General features: G+C 37.2%; 1 protein-coding gene and 1 pseudogene across 1 annotated transcript; both read right to left on the reverse strand.

Annotated features, from left to right (window-relative positions):
* The window catches only part of LOC116859387, a 70,490-nt pseudogene that overhangs the window by 31,409 nt on the left and 21,583 nt on the right, over positions 1–17,498 (reverse strand).
* LOC116859321 (olfactory receptor 4C45-like) lies at positions 445–1,419 on the reverse strand. The gene has a single exon (XM_032844532.1). It carries the CDS (start codon positions 1,417–1,419, stop codon positions 445–447), a length of 975 nt encoding a protein of 324 aa, XP_032700423.1.

Here is a 17,498-nt window from a genome sequence, read left to right on the forward strand (position 1 = left end):
ATTCTAGCTGTCACATGTGGTGTGTAAAAAGTGCTCAGGAATATTGCCACTTCCCTGTTTCATACCCACAATCAGGGAAACATTTTGACTTCTGTGGCCCCTTGCTATTTGTCCTCATGAGTTCTTCTCCTCCATTAAAAATATTAAAATTACATTTTATGACAGCATTGGTATAAAGATGACTATACTACAAGTTGGATTTGGATTACATTCATTTTTCCTCTCATTTTAAAAGAAATTATCCACTTCCAGTGCTCCTAGAGTTATTGTGGGCTTGAGGCACCATGCCTGCTTTCCCTTAATGGGTATGTTTCTCCTGCCCACAATACATATACTTCTGAAGAAAAGTGATCCATACAGGGTATTTGACTGTCCCACGTTTAATCAACTAAGGAGGGGAATAATTCTCTCTAAATTATCACTAGATATTTTTATGTAAATACTCTAATCCCAAGTTTCATTATCACCAATTTTCATTATTTGCCCCCAGAATTTCTTCATGACATTTTTCACTTCTGCATTTCTGAGGGTGTAGATTAAAGGGTTCAACATGGGAGTTACTATGGTGTAAAATACAGCGACAGCTTTGTCAGCTGGGAAGGAGGTCATGGGTCTCAGATACAAGAATGAACAAGGTACAAAGAATAAGATGACAACAGTGATATGAGAAGTACAGGTAGACAGGGCTTTGCGACGCCCTTCAGAGCTTTTAGTCTTTAGGGAGCGCAGGATGACAATGTAAGAAGCAACCAGCATAGAAAAAACGAGCAGACATAGTGACCCACTGTTGGCAGCAATCAGCGGCCCCAAAGTGTGAGTGTCTGTACAGGCTAGTTGCAGGAGAGGCATCAAATCACACAAGAAATGATCAATGATATTGGGGCCACAGAATGGTAACTGGATCATGAACAAAACCTGGATCCCTCCATGAATAAAGCCTAAAATCCCAGCCATTCCCACCAAGAAAGCACATACAAATCGGCTCATGATGGTCATGTAATGCAAGGGCTTACAGATAGCTACATAGCGGTCATAGGCCATGACAGCTAATAGGATGATCTCTGCTCCAGCAAAGAAATGTTCAGCAAAGAGCTGAGTCATGCAGCCCTTGAAGGATATGGTGTTCTTGTCAGAGAGCAAGTCAGAGATCATTATGGGTGCTATGGATGAAGAGTAGAAGCCATCTATAATGGACAAGTAGGATAGGAAAATGTACATGGGAGATCCCAGGGCTGGGCTGATAAAGATGGTGATGGAGATGAGGAGGTTACCTGCCATTGTGATCAAGTAGGTGATTAAAAACACAGTAAGGAAGAATTTCCTCAGCCCTGGATTCTGGGTCAGGCCCAGTAGTATGAATTCTGTTACATTGCGTGTCCTTCCCGTGGAGTCAGCTTCAGTTACAAGTACAGGGTCCATCTGGAGAGATCACAATAATTCTGAGTAGTATTTTAAATTCAACACTGAAATCTTCCATCTTTCTTTAGTCCTAGCCTCTTGGACTGATGGAGACATACCTTCCACTCACCTCTACTTTGGAAACAGTTTATAAAGAAGTAAAATTTTCTTATTTATATAATTTGAATAGTGACAATATGTCACAAACACTAGAATTAAAGCAACATGTTATTATGACTGTTGACTTATGATTGACTTCCAAACCCTGGCTCTAAAACCTTTCAGATGGCTTTCTGTCATTATTTTTGGAACAAATTTCATCAGTGACAGTGATTTTTTTGTATATTTGCCCATTATCATGAATCTGTTTAGCTATGGGAATATAATATTCTTTAAAATTCAGCTCTATATCAGATAGGAAAGTGTCATCCTTACTGTTTCTGTACCAGCAGTGTTCTTTGAGCTAGGATTCCTTTCTGTCAAATGAATGTACAAACACACAGAGCTGCAGATGGAGTGTTTCCTCTTAGGAGGCCAAGGAACTCTCTTTATAACAGCTGTTTGAGCCACATTCACTCAACTGCCCTGGATGTTTTTTCTGGCTCAACATGACTATTACATCTTTGAATACAGATTTGGAAGTGGCACAAAGTTCCCTGAAAACTCTTCAGTATTTCGCAAATGGATTTTCTGTGTGATTGGTCTTTCATCACATACAGACTAATGTTCTGGAATAGATTTATAATCCTAGTCAAATTTTACAAATGGAATTAAATAGGTCATAGAGATTCCTTGAATTTCCTCTCATTGAGAAAGAAATGTTATCTAAGATCATAAAAATTTTCTTTGACTATATGTTTAATCAATTAAGAGGAACATGAAGTTTTCAGTCCTAATTGGTGGAAAAATTGAATATATACAAGAATATATTCTTTTTTTGAATGATCTTTAGGACTTTTTATTCCTTCTCCTCCTCTTTTTCTCCTTTCTCCCATCCCTGCCAAAAACATAACTACATATTTTTTCTCAAACTTTCTGGACACAGAAGTCAGTATCATGACCTTCCAGCTTCAATAAAGGTGAAGAAATGTCTTTTGTTTTCCAGAAAGCTCTGTCTCTTTAGTTATTTCTTCTCTATTCATGGCTGTTATAGGTGGCATCTATGTGATTCATCATCCTTAGTAGATTTAATCCACAAATTCTACTTCAGTGTGGTGCATGGGAATCATGAAAAAGGGAAACCATCTCAAATGATCCCATATAGAAGCCTACCGAAGCAGTCTACTTCTACATGCATGTTAACCACAATGTTACAAAAGTGACCTTAGTAGTTCTCAACAGCATCGTGTGTGGCAGCATTACAGATCACGTTTTCTATGGATATTTTATATAATCCTGTTCAAATTCATTTGTAGAGGAAACGATTACCTTCACTTCACAGCATCTAGCTGTCAAAACTATTTGGTCAAGACAATTTGAGTATAATAAGTTAAATCTGCTTAAAATTTGTGGACAAAGATTTAGTTATTACTGACCTGGATCTAGTTGATTGTGGGTTCCACTGTTTCTCGACTGTACCCAGTGATTGTTTCTTCCCCTGAAGACATGGCCCCACAGCTGCACACACAGTATGAAGTAACAAGTGGGAAACTGGAATTCTCTCCCTAGACAACTCTCCCAGTCTTCTTGGTCATTTTAGTTTATTTTGGTTCCCATTACTAGGCTGAACTTACTCAAAAAATGAACTATTTTATTAGGAAACTTCAGTAGCTTTCTGATTTAATTCTACTCACTTTCTTGGCCTCCTGTGAAAGTGTAAAGACGTCTTCAAAATACCGATACTTTTGAGATTTCAGAACTATCCTCAGTCTCAGTCAAAAACAATGGGAACAAGGAAAAATTCTTCAGAAAAAGCTGGTATAGGGGACTATAAAATGAAAAGTGCATCAGATCCACTTGATTATACATTGTTTTTCAAATCCTTTCTGCCAAATTTATGTTTCCTAATAAGTGCATGGGAAGTATTGAGAAAGTTCTTGTTATGCCTGATTTAAGCCCTCTTTTTAACCCATTAAGCTTGGGAGCAATGTCTCCCATATAAATCTTAAGCTTGTTCGTACACTCTTTGTTGCTGTCCTTTCCTTAAATATCCTGTAATTCCTTCTTCATTGATTCTAGAAAAATATTTAAATAGACTTTGGCAGAATGCCTGCACTTTGGTAATGCATTGACCTCTCAGGTCCTCAGAGGATTAGTAATTGGTCCTGTTGGAAACTTTGCTAGAAGCCTCAGCCTCTGCTTTTCACTTACTCCCCCTTGGCACCCACGAACATCATTAGAGGCCAGTTGAGCTTTAGTGAAACATGCGTCTGTGGCTAATTTCGGATGAAATTTTGGTAAGAAAATTAAGAAAGCTCCCTGATAGGGCTTTGTTGCTCCTTTTGACCTTGTTGAGCCTGGCACAGGGTAAGGGGTGGTTCTGGCATAGGTCAGAGTTCAGAGAATGGATTTCTCTCTGAAAATGTGTCTATTCTTACTAATATGGTTGTCCTGAGAATGGAAATGCCAGGTTTCAAGGTCATGTGCCATTTTACTCTGGGAGACTGACATTGTTATTAGTGGCTGACAAAGGAGACTCAGATGGCAGAATTCTCAGCTACTGAAGATTGGGTAATTTATGAACTATAGATCCATCAACTTCCTTTGGCATGTATATTTAGATGAAAAATCCTCATGATGTGTTCATGGGTGTATAGTTTTTCTCTCTATCACACACAGAAGGGATTGGGGAGATTTATAGTAAAGAACCGTGCTTCCACATACTAGGTGTTGAGAAAATCCCACTGAGTCAAACATTATAAAAAGACATTTAGAATGATAGAAACATTATAGAAAGGAGGCTCCACTACACACTTATTTCCCCCAGCTTCTGATATATTGAAGAGCTGGCTGAAATCCTGCACAAGATCACCTTGAAAAAATCGACATTTAACTTAAAACCAAACTGAACACTCCAGAAATCTAGAATCAGAAAGGGAAGCAGTGCTTTCAGCTCTCTTCCTGTAGAGTTAACAGTTTTGTTCACTCACAGTTTGTCCCTCCCCACACCCATTTTTAAAAAGGATTTTGTTTATGTATTTATTTAGAGAGCATGAGCAGTGGGAAAGGCAGAGAGAGAGGGAGAGAGAAAGTCTGAAGCAGACTTGGTGGTGAGTGTGAAGCCTGTCATGGGGCTGGTTCTCACGACCCAGAGATCATGACCTGTGCTGAAATCAAGAGTCTGTTGCTTAAATGACTGAGGCACCCAGGTGTCCCATCTCTTTCTTTTTTCAATTGTGGCAACATACAATTAATATAAAATTAGTCATTTTAACTATTTTCAACAGTATAGTTGAGTGACATTAAGTAACTATGTTTACATAGTTGTACAAACATCAACACCAACCATCTCTAAAACTTTTCATCTTCCCACTCGAAAAATCCATATCTCTTAAACAATCACTGTTCATTTCTTCCTTCCCCAGATTCTGGAAAACGCTGTTTTCTTTCTGGTTCTCTGAGTTGGACTATTCTAAATATTTCCTATAAGAAGCAGTGTTTCTTCTTCTGTAATAGGTTCATTTTACTTAGAGTAATGCTCTTAAGTTTCATACATGTTGTCACAAATGCAGGATTTCCTTCTGTTTTAAAACTGAAAAGTATTCCATGTCTATGTATACTACATTTCTTGTTTGAAAGATACACATCTCTTGATGTATCTTGAAAGATACACAATCTTGATGAGATTGTTTCCCCACTGTAGTAGCTATTGTGAATAATGCTGAAATGAGTATCAGAGTGCATAGAATTCCTTGTGATCCTGATTTCAGTACTTTTGGATAAATACCTAGATGTGGGATTGTTGAGTCATATGGTATTTTATTTTCAATTATTTGAGGAACCTCCATCCTGTTTTCCATAGTGACTGTACAAATTCACATTTGTACATCAGTGAACAAGGAAGGGTTCCCTTTCTCCACATCTTTACTAATACTTGTTATGTCTTGGGGGCCCCTGGGTGGCTCAGTGGATTAAAGCTTCTGCCTTCGGCTCAGGTCATGATCCCAGGATTCTGGGATCAAGCCCCACATCCGGCTTTCTGCTCTGCAGGGAGCCTGCTTCCTCCTCTCTTTCTGCCTGTCTCTCTGCCTACTTGTGATCTCTGTCTGTCAAATAAATACATAAAAAATCTTTAAAAAAATACTTGTTATGTCTTGTCTTTTTGATACCGGCCATTTTAACAGATGTGAAATGATATATCATTGTGTTCATTTCTATTTCCTTGATGATTAATAATGTTGAACATCTTTTCATTTACTTTTTGGCTATTTGTATATTTTCTTTGTAGGAATGTCTATTTGAGTCTTTCACCTATTTTTAAATTGGGCTATCTTTGCTATTGAGTTGTATGAGTTCTTTGTTTATTTTGGATACTAACCCCGTATTAAACACATGGTCTGAAAATATTCTTTTCCCATTCTATGGGTTGTCTTTTCATTCTGTTAATTGTTTCTTTGTTGTACAGAAGATTTTTAGTCTGATGTAGTTCCATTTGTCTATTTTTGCTTTCAATGTCTGTTCTTTTGGTTTCATACCCAAGAAATCATAGCCCATTCCAATGTGATGAAAATTTTCTAGTATGTTTTCTTCCAAGAGTTTTACAGTTTCTGGCCTTCCATTTTAAGTCCACTTTGAGTTGTTTTTTTTTTTTTTGTGTGTGAGGATTTTAGATGAAGGTTCTGTTTCATTCTTTTGCATGGGTACATACAGTTTTCCCAGCACCATTCACACCATTTATTATTTTTGTGTATTTTTCACACCCTTGTCAAAGATCATTTGACTACTTGTATATTCCTGGGATTGTTTGTGCATTCTCAATTCTGTTGTATTGGTCTCTATGTCTGTCATTATGCCAGTATCATACTATTTTAATTATAATAACTTTGTAGTATAGCTTGAAATCAGAAGCATGATGCATCCAGTTTTGTTCTTTCTTCTTGCTCTATTTGGGATCAATTGTGATTCCATATGAATTTTAGGATTTTTTTTTTCTATTTCTGTGAAACATTCTATCAGGATTATGATGGGGATTACACTGACTCTATATCACGTTGGGTAGTATGGACTTTTAATGACACTGAGTCTTAAAATCCACGAACACAGGATGTCTTTCCATTTATTTGATTTTTTTTGTTTTTAATTTCTTTCATAAAAGTTTTATAGATTTCAGTTTACAAATCTTTAATAATGTTTTTAGTTTATTTCTAAGTATTTTATTCTTTTGATTCTATTGTAAGTGGAATTGCTTTCTTAGTTTCCTTTTTGGATAATTCATTCTGAGTTTAGAGAAACACAACTGATTTTAGTATGTTGATTTCATATCCTGTAATTTTACTGAGTTTGTTGATTAGTTCTAAGAGTTTTTGAGTATGCCTGTGTGTGTGTCTGTGTATAGAATGTTTAGGGTTTCCTACAAATAAGGTCAATTCATCTGAGTAGAAAGACGTTTACTTCTTCTTTGGCAATTTGGATGCCTTATTTCTTTTTCTTGCTCAGTTGCTCTGGCTAGGACTTTCAATACCATGTTGAATAAAAATCATGAGAGGGGATCTTTTTTTGATCCCTGTGTTAGAGGAAAATCTTTTTGTTATTCACTTGTTGAAGAAAGAAGTTGTTTGTTTGTTGAGTATGATATTTCCTGTGGGGTTGTCTTATCTGGTCTTTATTATGTTGAGATAATTTCTTTTTATTCTTGGTTTGTTGAGAGTTCTATAATGAATGGGGATTAGTTTTGTCAGGTGCTTTTTCCATATGTAGTAGCATGATTATATGATTTTTACCCTTCATTCTGTTAATGTGGTGTATGCTGTTGATTGTCTTGCATGTTGAATCATCTTGCATTCCAGGGTTAAATTCCACTTGGTTAGAGCATATGATCCCTTAAATATGCTGTTGAATTCAGTTTGCTGGAACTTTCTTTAATATTTTTGCATTTATGTAAATCAGGGGTATTGGCCTGCAGGTTTCTTTTATGTTGGTATCTTTGGCTTTGGTAAGACAGTAATTCTGGCCTTATAAGACAAGTTTAGAATTGTTTTTTCCTTTTCAAATTTTTAGAAGTGTTTGAGAAGGATTGGCATTTACTGTTCTTTAAATGTTTGTAGATTTCCCTAGTGAAGTTATCTCTTTCAGGCTTTTCTTTCTTGGGAGGTTTCCGATTATGGATTTAATTCCCTGGCTCATTTTGGTCTGTTCCCATTATCTATTTCTTCATGCTTCAGATTTGGTAGATTGTATGTTGCTAGGAATTTATGTATTTAATCCAGGTTATCCAATTTATGTGTTTAATTATTTGAAGTAATCTCTTATAATCCTTTTATTTCTATGGCATTAATTTTAATGTCTTCCCTTTCATTTCTGATTGTATTCATATGAAAGAGAGAGAGAGAGAGAGGACAGGAATGTTGCCAGGAAGGAGCAAATGAAGAGGGAGAGAGGGAGAGACTCTTTAGCAGGATCCATGCCCAGTGTGGAGCCAGATGTGGGGTTTAATCTCATTACCCTGAGATCATTACCTGAGCTGAACCCGAGTCAGATGCTTATTAAATGAACAACCCAGTTGCCTCTATTTGAATTTTTTCTCAGTGTAGCCAGTTTATCAATCTTGCTTTACTTAAAAAAGAAAACTCAGTTTCATTGATTTTTTTCTATTGTTTTTCTAGTCTCTGTTTATTCCTGATATAATCTTAATTATTCTTTCCTTTGCTAACTTGGGCTTAGTTGTTCTTTTTCTCATTTCTCGAGGGATACTGTTAGGTTATTTATTTGAGATCTTCTTTTTAAACGAGGTGTTCATTGTTATAAATTTCCCTCTTAGTGTTACTTTTGTGGCATGCCACAGGTTTTGGTGTATAGTTTTACATTTTTGTTGTTTTTGAAATATTTCTAAGTCCTCCTTTGATTGCTTCTCTGACCCATAGGTTGTACAATCATGTGTTGTTTAATTTCCATGTATTTGTGAATTTTCCACTTTTCCTTCTGCTATTGATTTCTAGTTTCACTCCATTGTGGTCAGAAAAGATACTTTGTATGATTTTATCTTCTTAAGTTTTTCAAGACTTTTTTTGTGACCTAACATATTATCTATCCTGCCAAATGTTCCACATGCACTTGGGAAAAATGTATATTCAACTGTTATTGGATGAAATGTTTTATATATATATCTTGCCAATCCTTTCTGGCTTGCCAGGTCTCTGTGGACAGGTCTGATGTTATTCTGATATTCCTTCCTCTATATGTAAGGAATCTCTTTCCCCTAACTAGATGGTTTCCTTGTCTCTGAGATTTTCAAGTTTTATTACATGCCAGGGAGTGGTTCTGTTCTCCTTGATCTTGGGAGGGGTCCTCTTTGCCTCTAGGACATGAATACTTTTTTCATTACCCAGACTGGGGAGCTTCTCAGCTATGATTTGCTCAAATATATCTTCTAGTCCTCTCTCTCTCTCTTTCTCTTTCTAACCTCTCAGGGTTGCCAGTAACTCTGACATTGAAATGGTTCATGGTGTCATTTATTTCTCAAATTCTGTTTTCATGGATTTTAAGGTTTTTGTTCAAGGCCTCCTCCTGTTCCTTCCTTTTTATCATTTTGTCTTCTAGATCACTAATTCATTCTTATGCTTCATTTACCCTAGCTGTTAGAGAATCTAGCTTACACTGCATCTCATTTATAACATTTTAAAGCTTGGCCTTATTAGCTCTCATTTCTGCCCTTAGAGAATCTATATTGCCATTAATGGTTTTCTCCAGTCTACCTATTGTTTCCATAGCTGTTACTCTGAAGTCTATTTCTGACATCTTTCTTATTTCCATATCCATTAGGTCTGTTGGAGAGGCCATTGTCTCTGGGTCTTTTCTTTGTTGGGAGTACTCCTCCTAGTCATTCTGTTGAGTTGTGGTTGAGGGCATGTATAGCCAAAAATATCAACCACAGTCCAAGCAAGGTGAACCCTTGGAAAGTTTGGAGCAATCAGAAGTCACCACCAAAAGAACCCCAGCCAAAACGAAACCCAAGAATAAGATTTATAAAGTACAAAATGAAAACAAGCAAAAAGGCCCCAGCAAACCTTCCCCCGCCAAAAGAGAGTGAATGAAGTTGTATCTAAGGAATATACAGACCATGAGGCAACACCAGGAGCTTAATATACCATTTTATCCTGGTGTTGGCATTTTACAGTTTTATGGGGACCCCAGGGTTGTTGTCCTCTTATTTTTCCAGCTTGTCTTCTTGGGGAAGGGGCTGCTATGTTGTTTTTCAGTCAGTCCTGCTTGGGTGGAGTTGCCCTGCCCTCTAACAAGGGGCTGGGCTCCATGGAAACTGGTTTTTTGAGCTTTTGTTCTCTGGTGGCTTTTTTGTGCCCTTTTGGAGGGTCAGAGCAAAGGAAAATGTCCACACCCAGACCTCTGCCCCAGAGGAGAGAAGCCACAGCTGCTCCTCTCTGAATCCTCTAGAACAGAGTCTCCCCCTACGTAAGTGCTGCTGAAAGTTGCAGCCTTCCATAGGTGGTGCAGGCCCCCAGTGATCCTCTCAGTGGTGGACCCTGGCCCCTGCTTGTTTTGCCTCTCATGCCACCAAAACCATGACTGATCATGTTAGGGTGGGCCCGAGCCCTGGTGGCAGCAATGACTGGCCCTAGGTCTGAAAGCACAGGTCCAAGCCAGTTCCTCCTGGGCAGTGGCAGTGGGTGGTGGGCAGCAGGTGGAGGGAAGCCCCTTCTGTGGGTCTGTGGGCTTGGGTCCATGCCTATAGCTGCCCAGTCCCAACATTTGCCACTTAAGCACCTATATTCTGCTTGAGTGCTGTTACCAGTCCCTTTCCCTCCCACCACTGCTGTCTCCAAGCTATTGCTTGTCCCCAGGTGCAGGACACTTTTGCGCTGGGGTATTATTTCCAATGGCTAACTTCTGGTGTTCTCTTCCCCCTTCTGTTTATTGTTCAACATTTGTCCATGCAATCACAACTCCGTGCTTTGTATCTTTCAACTGATGATCCTCTGCCCCTGTAGAGATCCAGACATAAAATCTTACATCTCAGGATAATTTTGTGGGTGTTCACAGTGCCTTGGAAGATATCTACCTAAATTCAGGGGACCAGATGAAATGGAGTTCCCCACTCTTCCACCATCTTCAAAAGTGGAGTAGTGAAGTCTCTTACTATTATTGAGTTGTTTTCTGTTTCTACCCTTATATCTGTTAATATTTCCTTGATATATTTAGGTATTCTGATGTTGGGTGCCTAATATTTATAATTGTTATATATTCCTGCTAAACTGACCATTTTATATTATATAAAGTTCTTATTTGTAACAGTTTTTGTTTTAAAGTCTATTTTGTCTGACATAAGTGTAGTCTCTGCCATAGTTTGGTTGCCATTCACATGGAATATCTTTTTTTTTTGTCACTTCTCTTTGAGACAGTATGTGCTTTTAAAGCTTAAGTGAGTCTCTTGCAGATAGCATAGAGTGGTATTAAAAAAAAACTATGTAATCACTCTATGTCTTTTGACTGAGTTTAACCCATTTACATATAAAGTAATTATTTATAGGGAAGGACTTTGTCTTGCCATTTTGTTTTCTGTTTCTCACTGTTTTCTTGTTTTACCACCTTCCTTTGTATTTTGTTGATTTTTTTGTATTGATAAGCTTTCATGATTTTCTTTCTTTTGCAGAACTTTTGTCCTGGGTTGAATCTGAATCTTTTCTTTGAGTTCTTTCTCTTACACTGGCACTGGTCTGTATCTCAGATTACTTCCCATTGCATTGCTGGCAATTGGTCTGAAGGGGTGTTTTAGAATGTGTAGGCTTTGTCTCACTTACTCAATTATCATTAACTCTCTCTTTGGTACCAGATAGTTTTGTTACTATTAGCTAAGGCAGAAATCCATATAATAACTACTACTAGAGATGAATTGGTGATAATATGTCTTTGATAGTAAAAATGTTCCAATAGTTCTCTCTCAGGAATCATGTGTGTGATTGCTCTATGGCTGTATCTAGAGGAATTTTATACCCCACTTTGGCTTTGGGAAGATAAAGTAATTTATTCTAAGATGAGCCCAGATTACAGTGTAAATGGTGCCCATGGAATTGTGCAACAAGATAATCTTGATTTGGGATGAGTCCTCATTCTTCAATGAGTCTCTCATTCTTCAAAACTCATTCATTTCTGGTTGATCTTCATTTCTCACTATAATAAAGCTACTTTGGCTACATAGTTGGGATTGAAACTATGAATTTTCAGCAAAAGATTTAGCCATTATTCCTTTCATTTATGTATTTTAATTGTTGTAATTCTTATATTTTATATATATATATATAATCTATATATAATCTGTATACCCAGAACTTTACAGAGAATTTTTCCACTGAATACATAAACTCAAGCATTTTCTATAGGTTGTGACAATAATATGCTGATTTGCAATTCCTTTTGAACAATAAATTAAAAATACAGAGAGATTTCTAATTGGAAGAGAATTTGGTCATCATTTAATCAAACACTGATGTGAAAGAGGCACCCTTAAAGATTACAAAAAGCACAGGTGGGTATTAAGGAGGGCACATATTGCATGGAGCACTGGGTGTGGTGCAAAAACAATGAATACTGTTACGCTGAAAAGAAATTAAAAAAAAAAAAAGCACAGGGAGCATAACATAGTCAAACTCACATATTTTGAGTTCAAGACCATCATTTTTTCTATTAGTCCCACTTGTTCTTAAAAGATTAATAAAGGTTTTTTTTTTTTTCTCTCTAGTCACAGGAATTGTTACCCAAGATTACACTGTGGCCCCAGAGCTTCCTCATGGCATTTTTCACCCCTGAGTTTCTGAGTGTAGATTAAAGGACTTAACATGGGTATTAATATAGTATAAAACATTGCCACTGCTTTGTTAATGGAGAAGGTGACCATGGGCCAAAGGTATATGGATATACAGGATACAAAGTATAGGACAACTACAGTAACAAGGGAGGCACAGGTGGACAGAGCCTTATGCTCTCCTTTATAACTGTGAGCTCTTAGGGAGTAAAGGATGAGGACATAGGAAGTGATAAGAGTAGAAAAAGAACAGACACATCAGCCCACTGTTGGTGGCAACAAAAAGTTCAGAGATGTGAGTTTCAGTGCAAGAGAGTTTAAGAGAGGGAAAAGGTCACAGTTGAAGTGGCCAATGACATTGGGGCCACAGAAGGGCAACCAGACCTTAAAAAGAGTTGAATCAGAGTGTGAAGAAATCCCCCAGCCCTGGCCATGGCCACCAGGGGGCCACACATTCTCCTCTTCATTGTGATCCTGTAGTGTAGGGACTTGCAGATGGCCATAGGCCATCATAGGCGGACATAGGCCATCACCATGAGCAGGATGATCTCAGCTTCTCCAGAAAAATGCTTTGCAAAGAGCTGAGTCATGCACCCACTGAAGGAGGTAGTTTTCTTTTCAGTGACTAAAACAAATATCATTTTGGTAGCTATGGTAGAAGAGCAGTAGCTGTCTATGAAGGACAAGAAAAACAGAAAAAAAAAAATACATGGGGGAGCCCGAGGCTCTGCTGGTGTTGATTGTCATGACTATGAGTAGGTTGCCTGCCACAGTGAGAAAGTAGATTACTATAAACATAGTGAACAAGAGTTTTTGCACATCTGGGTTGACAAAGGCTTATGACAGTTATATTACCCAGTGCTGGTGTCTATGTGTTACTATAAAGTCTTCTGGAAAGAAGTTTGACTCCATGTAATAAGGGCTTTATAATTGGTCATGTCCAGGACTCCTTAGGTGTAGGAATCTATCCTAGATGAAAAATATGGACAAAAATTATGCATACAGGTTGTGTTACATAGTTTTTAATGATAATAAGTGAACATAATCCAAATGTCTGCATAAAGATGGATAATTAAGTGAATTGTAGTTAGGAAATATCAGGTGGACATTGAAGTTAATTACAAGAAGAGTGCATTGTGTGGAAAGATTCTTCCACTATAATATTAAGTGCAAATCACAAAATATAAAACAGTTTATATATTATGAGCCCATAATGTCCAAAATGACATAATATATCTCTATCTCTATCTATCTATCGATACAAAAGTATCTAAAAAAAGTACACTATAAAGATGAATAGTGCTTACTTGAATTATAAGTAGGGCAAATCATATTTCCCTAAATATTTATTGAATTTTTCTTCAAATCCAATAGGTTACCTTTATAATGAGTGAAAGAAGCTAATAAGAGAAATATTATTTTCTTGTGTCTGGTCTGCTTTCATAATATCTTGAGTGTCTGCTTTTCTTAAGACATTTCATAAGGTCATTCTTCATAAAAATCTGTGACAGTAGATACACTTATTTATTTATTTATTTATTTTTAATCATTTTTATAAAATTTATTTTCAGCATAACAGTATACATTGTTTTTGTACCACACCCAGTGCTCCATGCAATCCGTGCCCTCTCTAATACCCATCACCTGGTTCCTCCAACCTCCCACCCTCCCCCCGCTTCTTCAAACCCTTCAGATTGTTTTTCAGAGTCCATAGTCTCTCATTGTTCACCTCCCCTTCCAATTTCCCCCAACTCCCTTCTCCTAACTCCCCATGTCCTCCATGTTATTTGTTATGCTCCAATGATAAGTGAAACCATATGATAATTGACTCTCCCTGCTTGACTTATTTCACTCAGCATAATCTCTTCCAGAATAATGCTTTATTTGGGGAGAAAAGTTAACTTACAAACAGAAGTGAAAATGCTGCCCAAGGATCCTTTACATTTAGGTAGAAAATAAAAGCATACTGTACTTTAATTTTTTATAAACCAGAAATCACTTTTCTTTTGTTTCTAGTGAGTAAAAGATCCATTTTTGAAAAATGTGTTGGAGAGTTTTCCAAATTATATGAAATGGTAGTCTAAACAAATTTTTTAAAATTTCTTTTCAGCGTAGCAGAATTCATTGTTTTTGCACCACACCCAGTGCTCCATGCAATACATGCACTCCATAATACCCACCACCTGGCTCCCCCAACCTCCCACCCTCTGCCCCTTCAAAACCCTCAGGTTGTTTTTCAGAGTCCATAGTCTCTCATGGTTCACCTCCCCCTCCAATTTCCCTCTACTCCCTTCTCATCTCCATCTCCCTATAACCTCCATGTTATTTGTTATGCTCCACAAATAAGTGAAACCATATGATAATTGACTCTCTCTGCTTGACTTATTTCATTCAGCATAATCCTTTCCAGTCCCATCCATGTTGATACAAAAGTTGGCTATTCATCCTTTCTGATGGAGGCATAATACTCCAGAGTGTATATGGACCACATCTTCCTTATCCATTTGTCCATTGAAGGGCATCTTGATTTTTTCCACAGTTTGGCGACCATGGCCATTGCTGCTATAAACATTGGGGGTACAGATGGCCCTTCTTTTCACTACATCTGTATCTTTGGGGTAAATACCCAGTAGTGCAATTGCAGGGTCCTTTGGAAGCTCTATTTTTAATTTCTTGAGGAATCTCCACACTGTTCTCCTAAGTGGCTGCACCAACTTGGATTCCCACCAACAGTGTAAGAGGGTTCCCCTTTCTCCACATCCTCTCCAACACACGTTGTTTCCTGTCTTGCTAATTTTGGCCATTCTAACTGGTGTAAGGTGGTATGTCAAGGTGGTTTTCATTTGAATCTCCCGGATGGCTAGTGATGATGAGCATTTTTTCATGTGTCTGATAGCCATTTGTATGTCTTCATTGGAGAAGTGTCTGTTCATATCTTCTGCCCATTTTTTGACATGATTGTCTGTTTTGTGTGTGTTGAGTTTGAGGAGTTCTTTATAGATCCTGGATATCAAACTTTTGTCTGTACCATTATTTGCAAATATCTTCTCCCATTCCGTGGGTTGCCTCTTTGTTTTATTGACTGTTTCCTTTGCTGTGCAGAAGCTTTTGATCTTGATGCAGTCCCAAAAGTTCATTTTGGGTTTTGTTTCCTTTGCCTATGGAGACATATCTTGAAAGAAGTTGCTGTGGTTGATATCAAAGAGGTTACTGCCTATGTTCTCCTCTAGGATTCTGATGGATTCCTGTCTCACGTTGAGGTCTTTTATCCATTTTGAATTTATCTTTGTGTATGGTGTAAGAGAATGGTCACGTTTCATTCTTCTACATATGGCTGTCTGTTTTCCTAGCACCATTTATTGAAGAGACTTTTTTCCACTGTATATTTTTTTCCTGCTTAGTCGAAGATTATTTGACCATAGAGTTGAGAGTCCATAACTGGGCTCTCAACTCTATTCCACTGATCTATGTGTCTGTTTTTATGCCAGTACCATGCTGTCTTGGTGATCACAGCTTTGTAGTAAAGCTTGAAATCAGGTAACATGATGCTGCCAGTTTTATTTTTGTTTTTCAACATTTCCTTAGCGATTCGGGGTCTCTTCTGATTCCATACAAATTTTTGGATTATTTGCTCCAGCTCTTTGAAAAATACCGGTGGAATTTTGATCAGAATGGCATTAAAAATATAGATTGCTCTAGGCAGTACAGACATTTTAACAATGTTTATTCTTCTGATCCAAGAGCATGGAATGGTCTTGCATCTTTTTGTGTCTTCTTCAATTTCTTTCATGAGTGTTCTGTAGTTCCTCGAGTACAGATCCTTTACCTCTTTGATTAGGTTATTCCCAGGTATCTTATGGTTCTTGGTGCTATAGTAAATGGAATCGATTCTCTAATTTCCCTTTCTGTATTTTCATTGTTAGTGTATAAGAAAGCCACTGATTTCTGTACATTGACTATGTATCCTGCCATGTTACTGAATTGTTGTATGAGTTCTAGTAGTTTGGAGGTGGAGTCTTTTGGGTTTTCCATATAAAGTATCATGTCATCTACGAAGAGAGAGAGTTTGACTTCTTCATTGCCAATTTGGATACCTTTTATTTCTCTTTGTTGTCTGCTGTTGCAAGGACTTCTAATATTATTGATTATTATAATATTATAATATTATAATATTATATATAATATTATAATATATAATTTATATATAATATATAATATATAATAATATAATATATAATATATAAAATATATAATACATATAAATATATATAATATATATAATATAAATAATATTATAATATTATTGAACAAAGTGGTGAGAGAGGGCATCCTTGTCATGTTCCTGATCTCTACGGGAAGGCTGCTAGCTTTTTCCCATTGAGGATGATATTTGCTGTGGGTCTTTCATAGAAAGATTTTACGAAGTTCAGGAATGTTCCCTCTATCCCTATACTTTGAAGCGTTTTAATCAGGAACGGATGCTGGATTTTGTCTAATGCTTTTTCTGTATCAATTGAGAGGACCATGTGGTTCTTCTCTGTTCTCTTATTGATTTGTTCTATCACATTGATTGATTTGTGAATGTTGAACCATCCTTGTAACCCAGGGATGAATCCCACCTGGTCATGGTGGATAATCTTTTTAATGTGCTGTTGGATCCTGTTTGCTAGGATCTTGTTGAGAATCTTAGCATCCATATTCATCAGTGATATTGGTTTGAAATACTCCTTTTTGGTGGGGTCTTTTCCTGGTTTGGGGATCAGGGTTATGCTGGCTTCCTAAAAAGGGTCTGGATGTTTTCCTTATGCTTCAATTTTCTGAAACAGGTTCAGGAGAATAGGTGTTATTTCTTCTTTGAAAGTTTGGTAGAATTCCCCAGGGAATCCATCAGGTCCCGGGCTCTTGTTTTATGGGAGGTTTTTGATCACTGCTTTAATCTCGTTACTAGATATCAGTCTATTCAAGTGTCAATTTCTTCCTGGTTCAATTTTGGGAGTTTATCATTTTCCAGGAATGCACCCATTTCATCTAGGTTGCTTAACTTATTGGCATATAACTGTTGATAATAACTTCTGATGATTGTTTCTACTTCCTTGGTGTTAGTTGTGATCTCTCCCTTTTCATTCATAATTTTATGAATTTGGGCTTTCTCTCTTTTCTTTTGGATTAGTGTGGCCAATGGTTTATC

The sequence above is a fragment of the Lontra canadensis genome, unplaced genomic scaffold (genome assembly GCF_010015895.1).
Source record: "Lontra canadensis isolate GAN:19392208 unplaced genomic scaffold, GSC_riverotter_1.0 scaffold154, whole genome shotgun sequence".
In the NCBI taxonomy this organism is placed as follows: domain Eukaryota; kingdom Metazoa; phylum Chordata; class Mammalia; order Carnivora; family Mustelidae; genus Lontra; species Lontra canadensis.

Coding starts and splice junctions, on each gene's coding strand:
- LOC116859321 (XM_032844532.1), bottom strand. CDS start 1,419: ATGGACCCTGTACTTGTAACTGAAGCTGACTCCACGGGAAGGACACGC.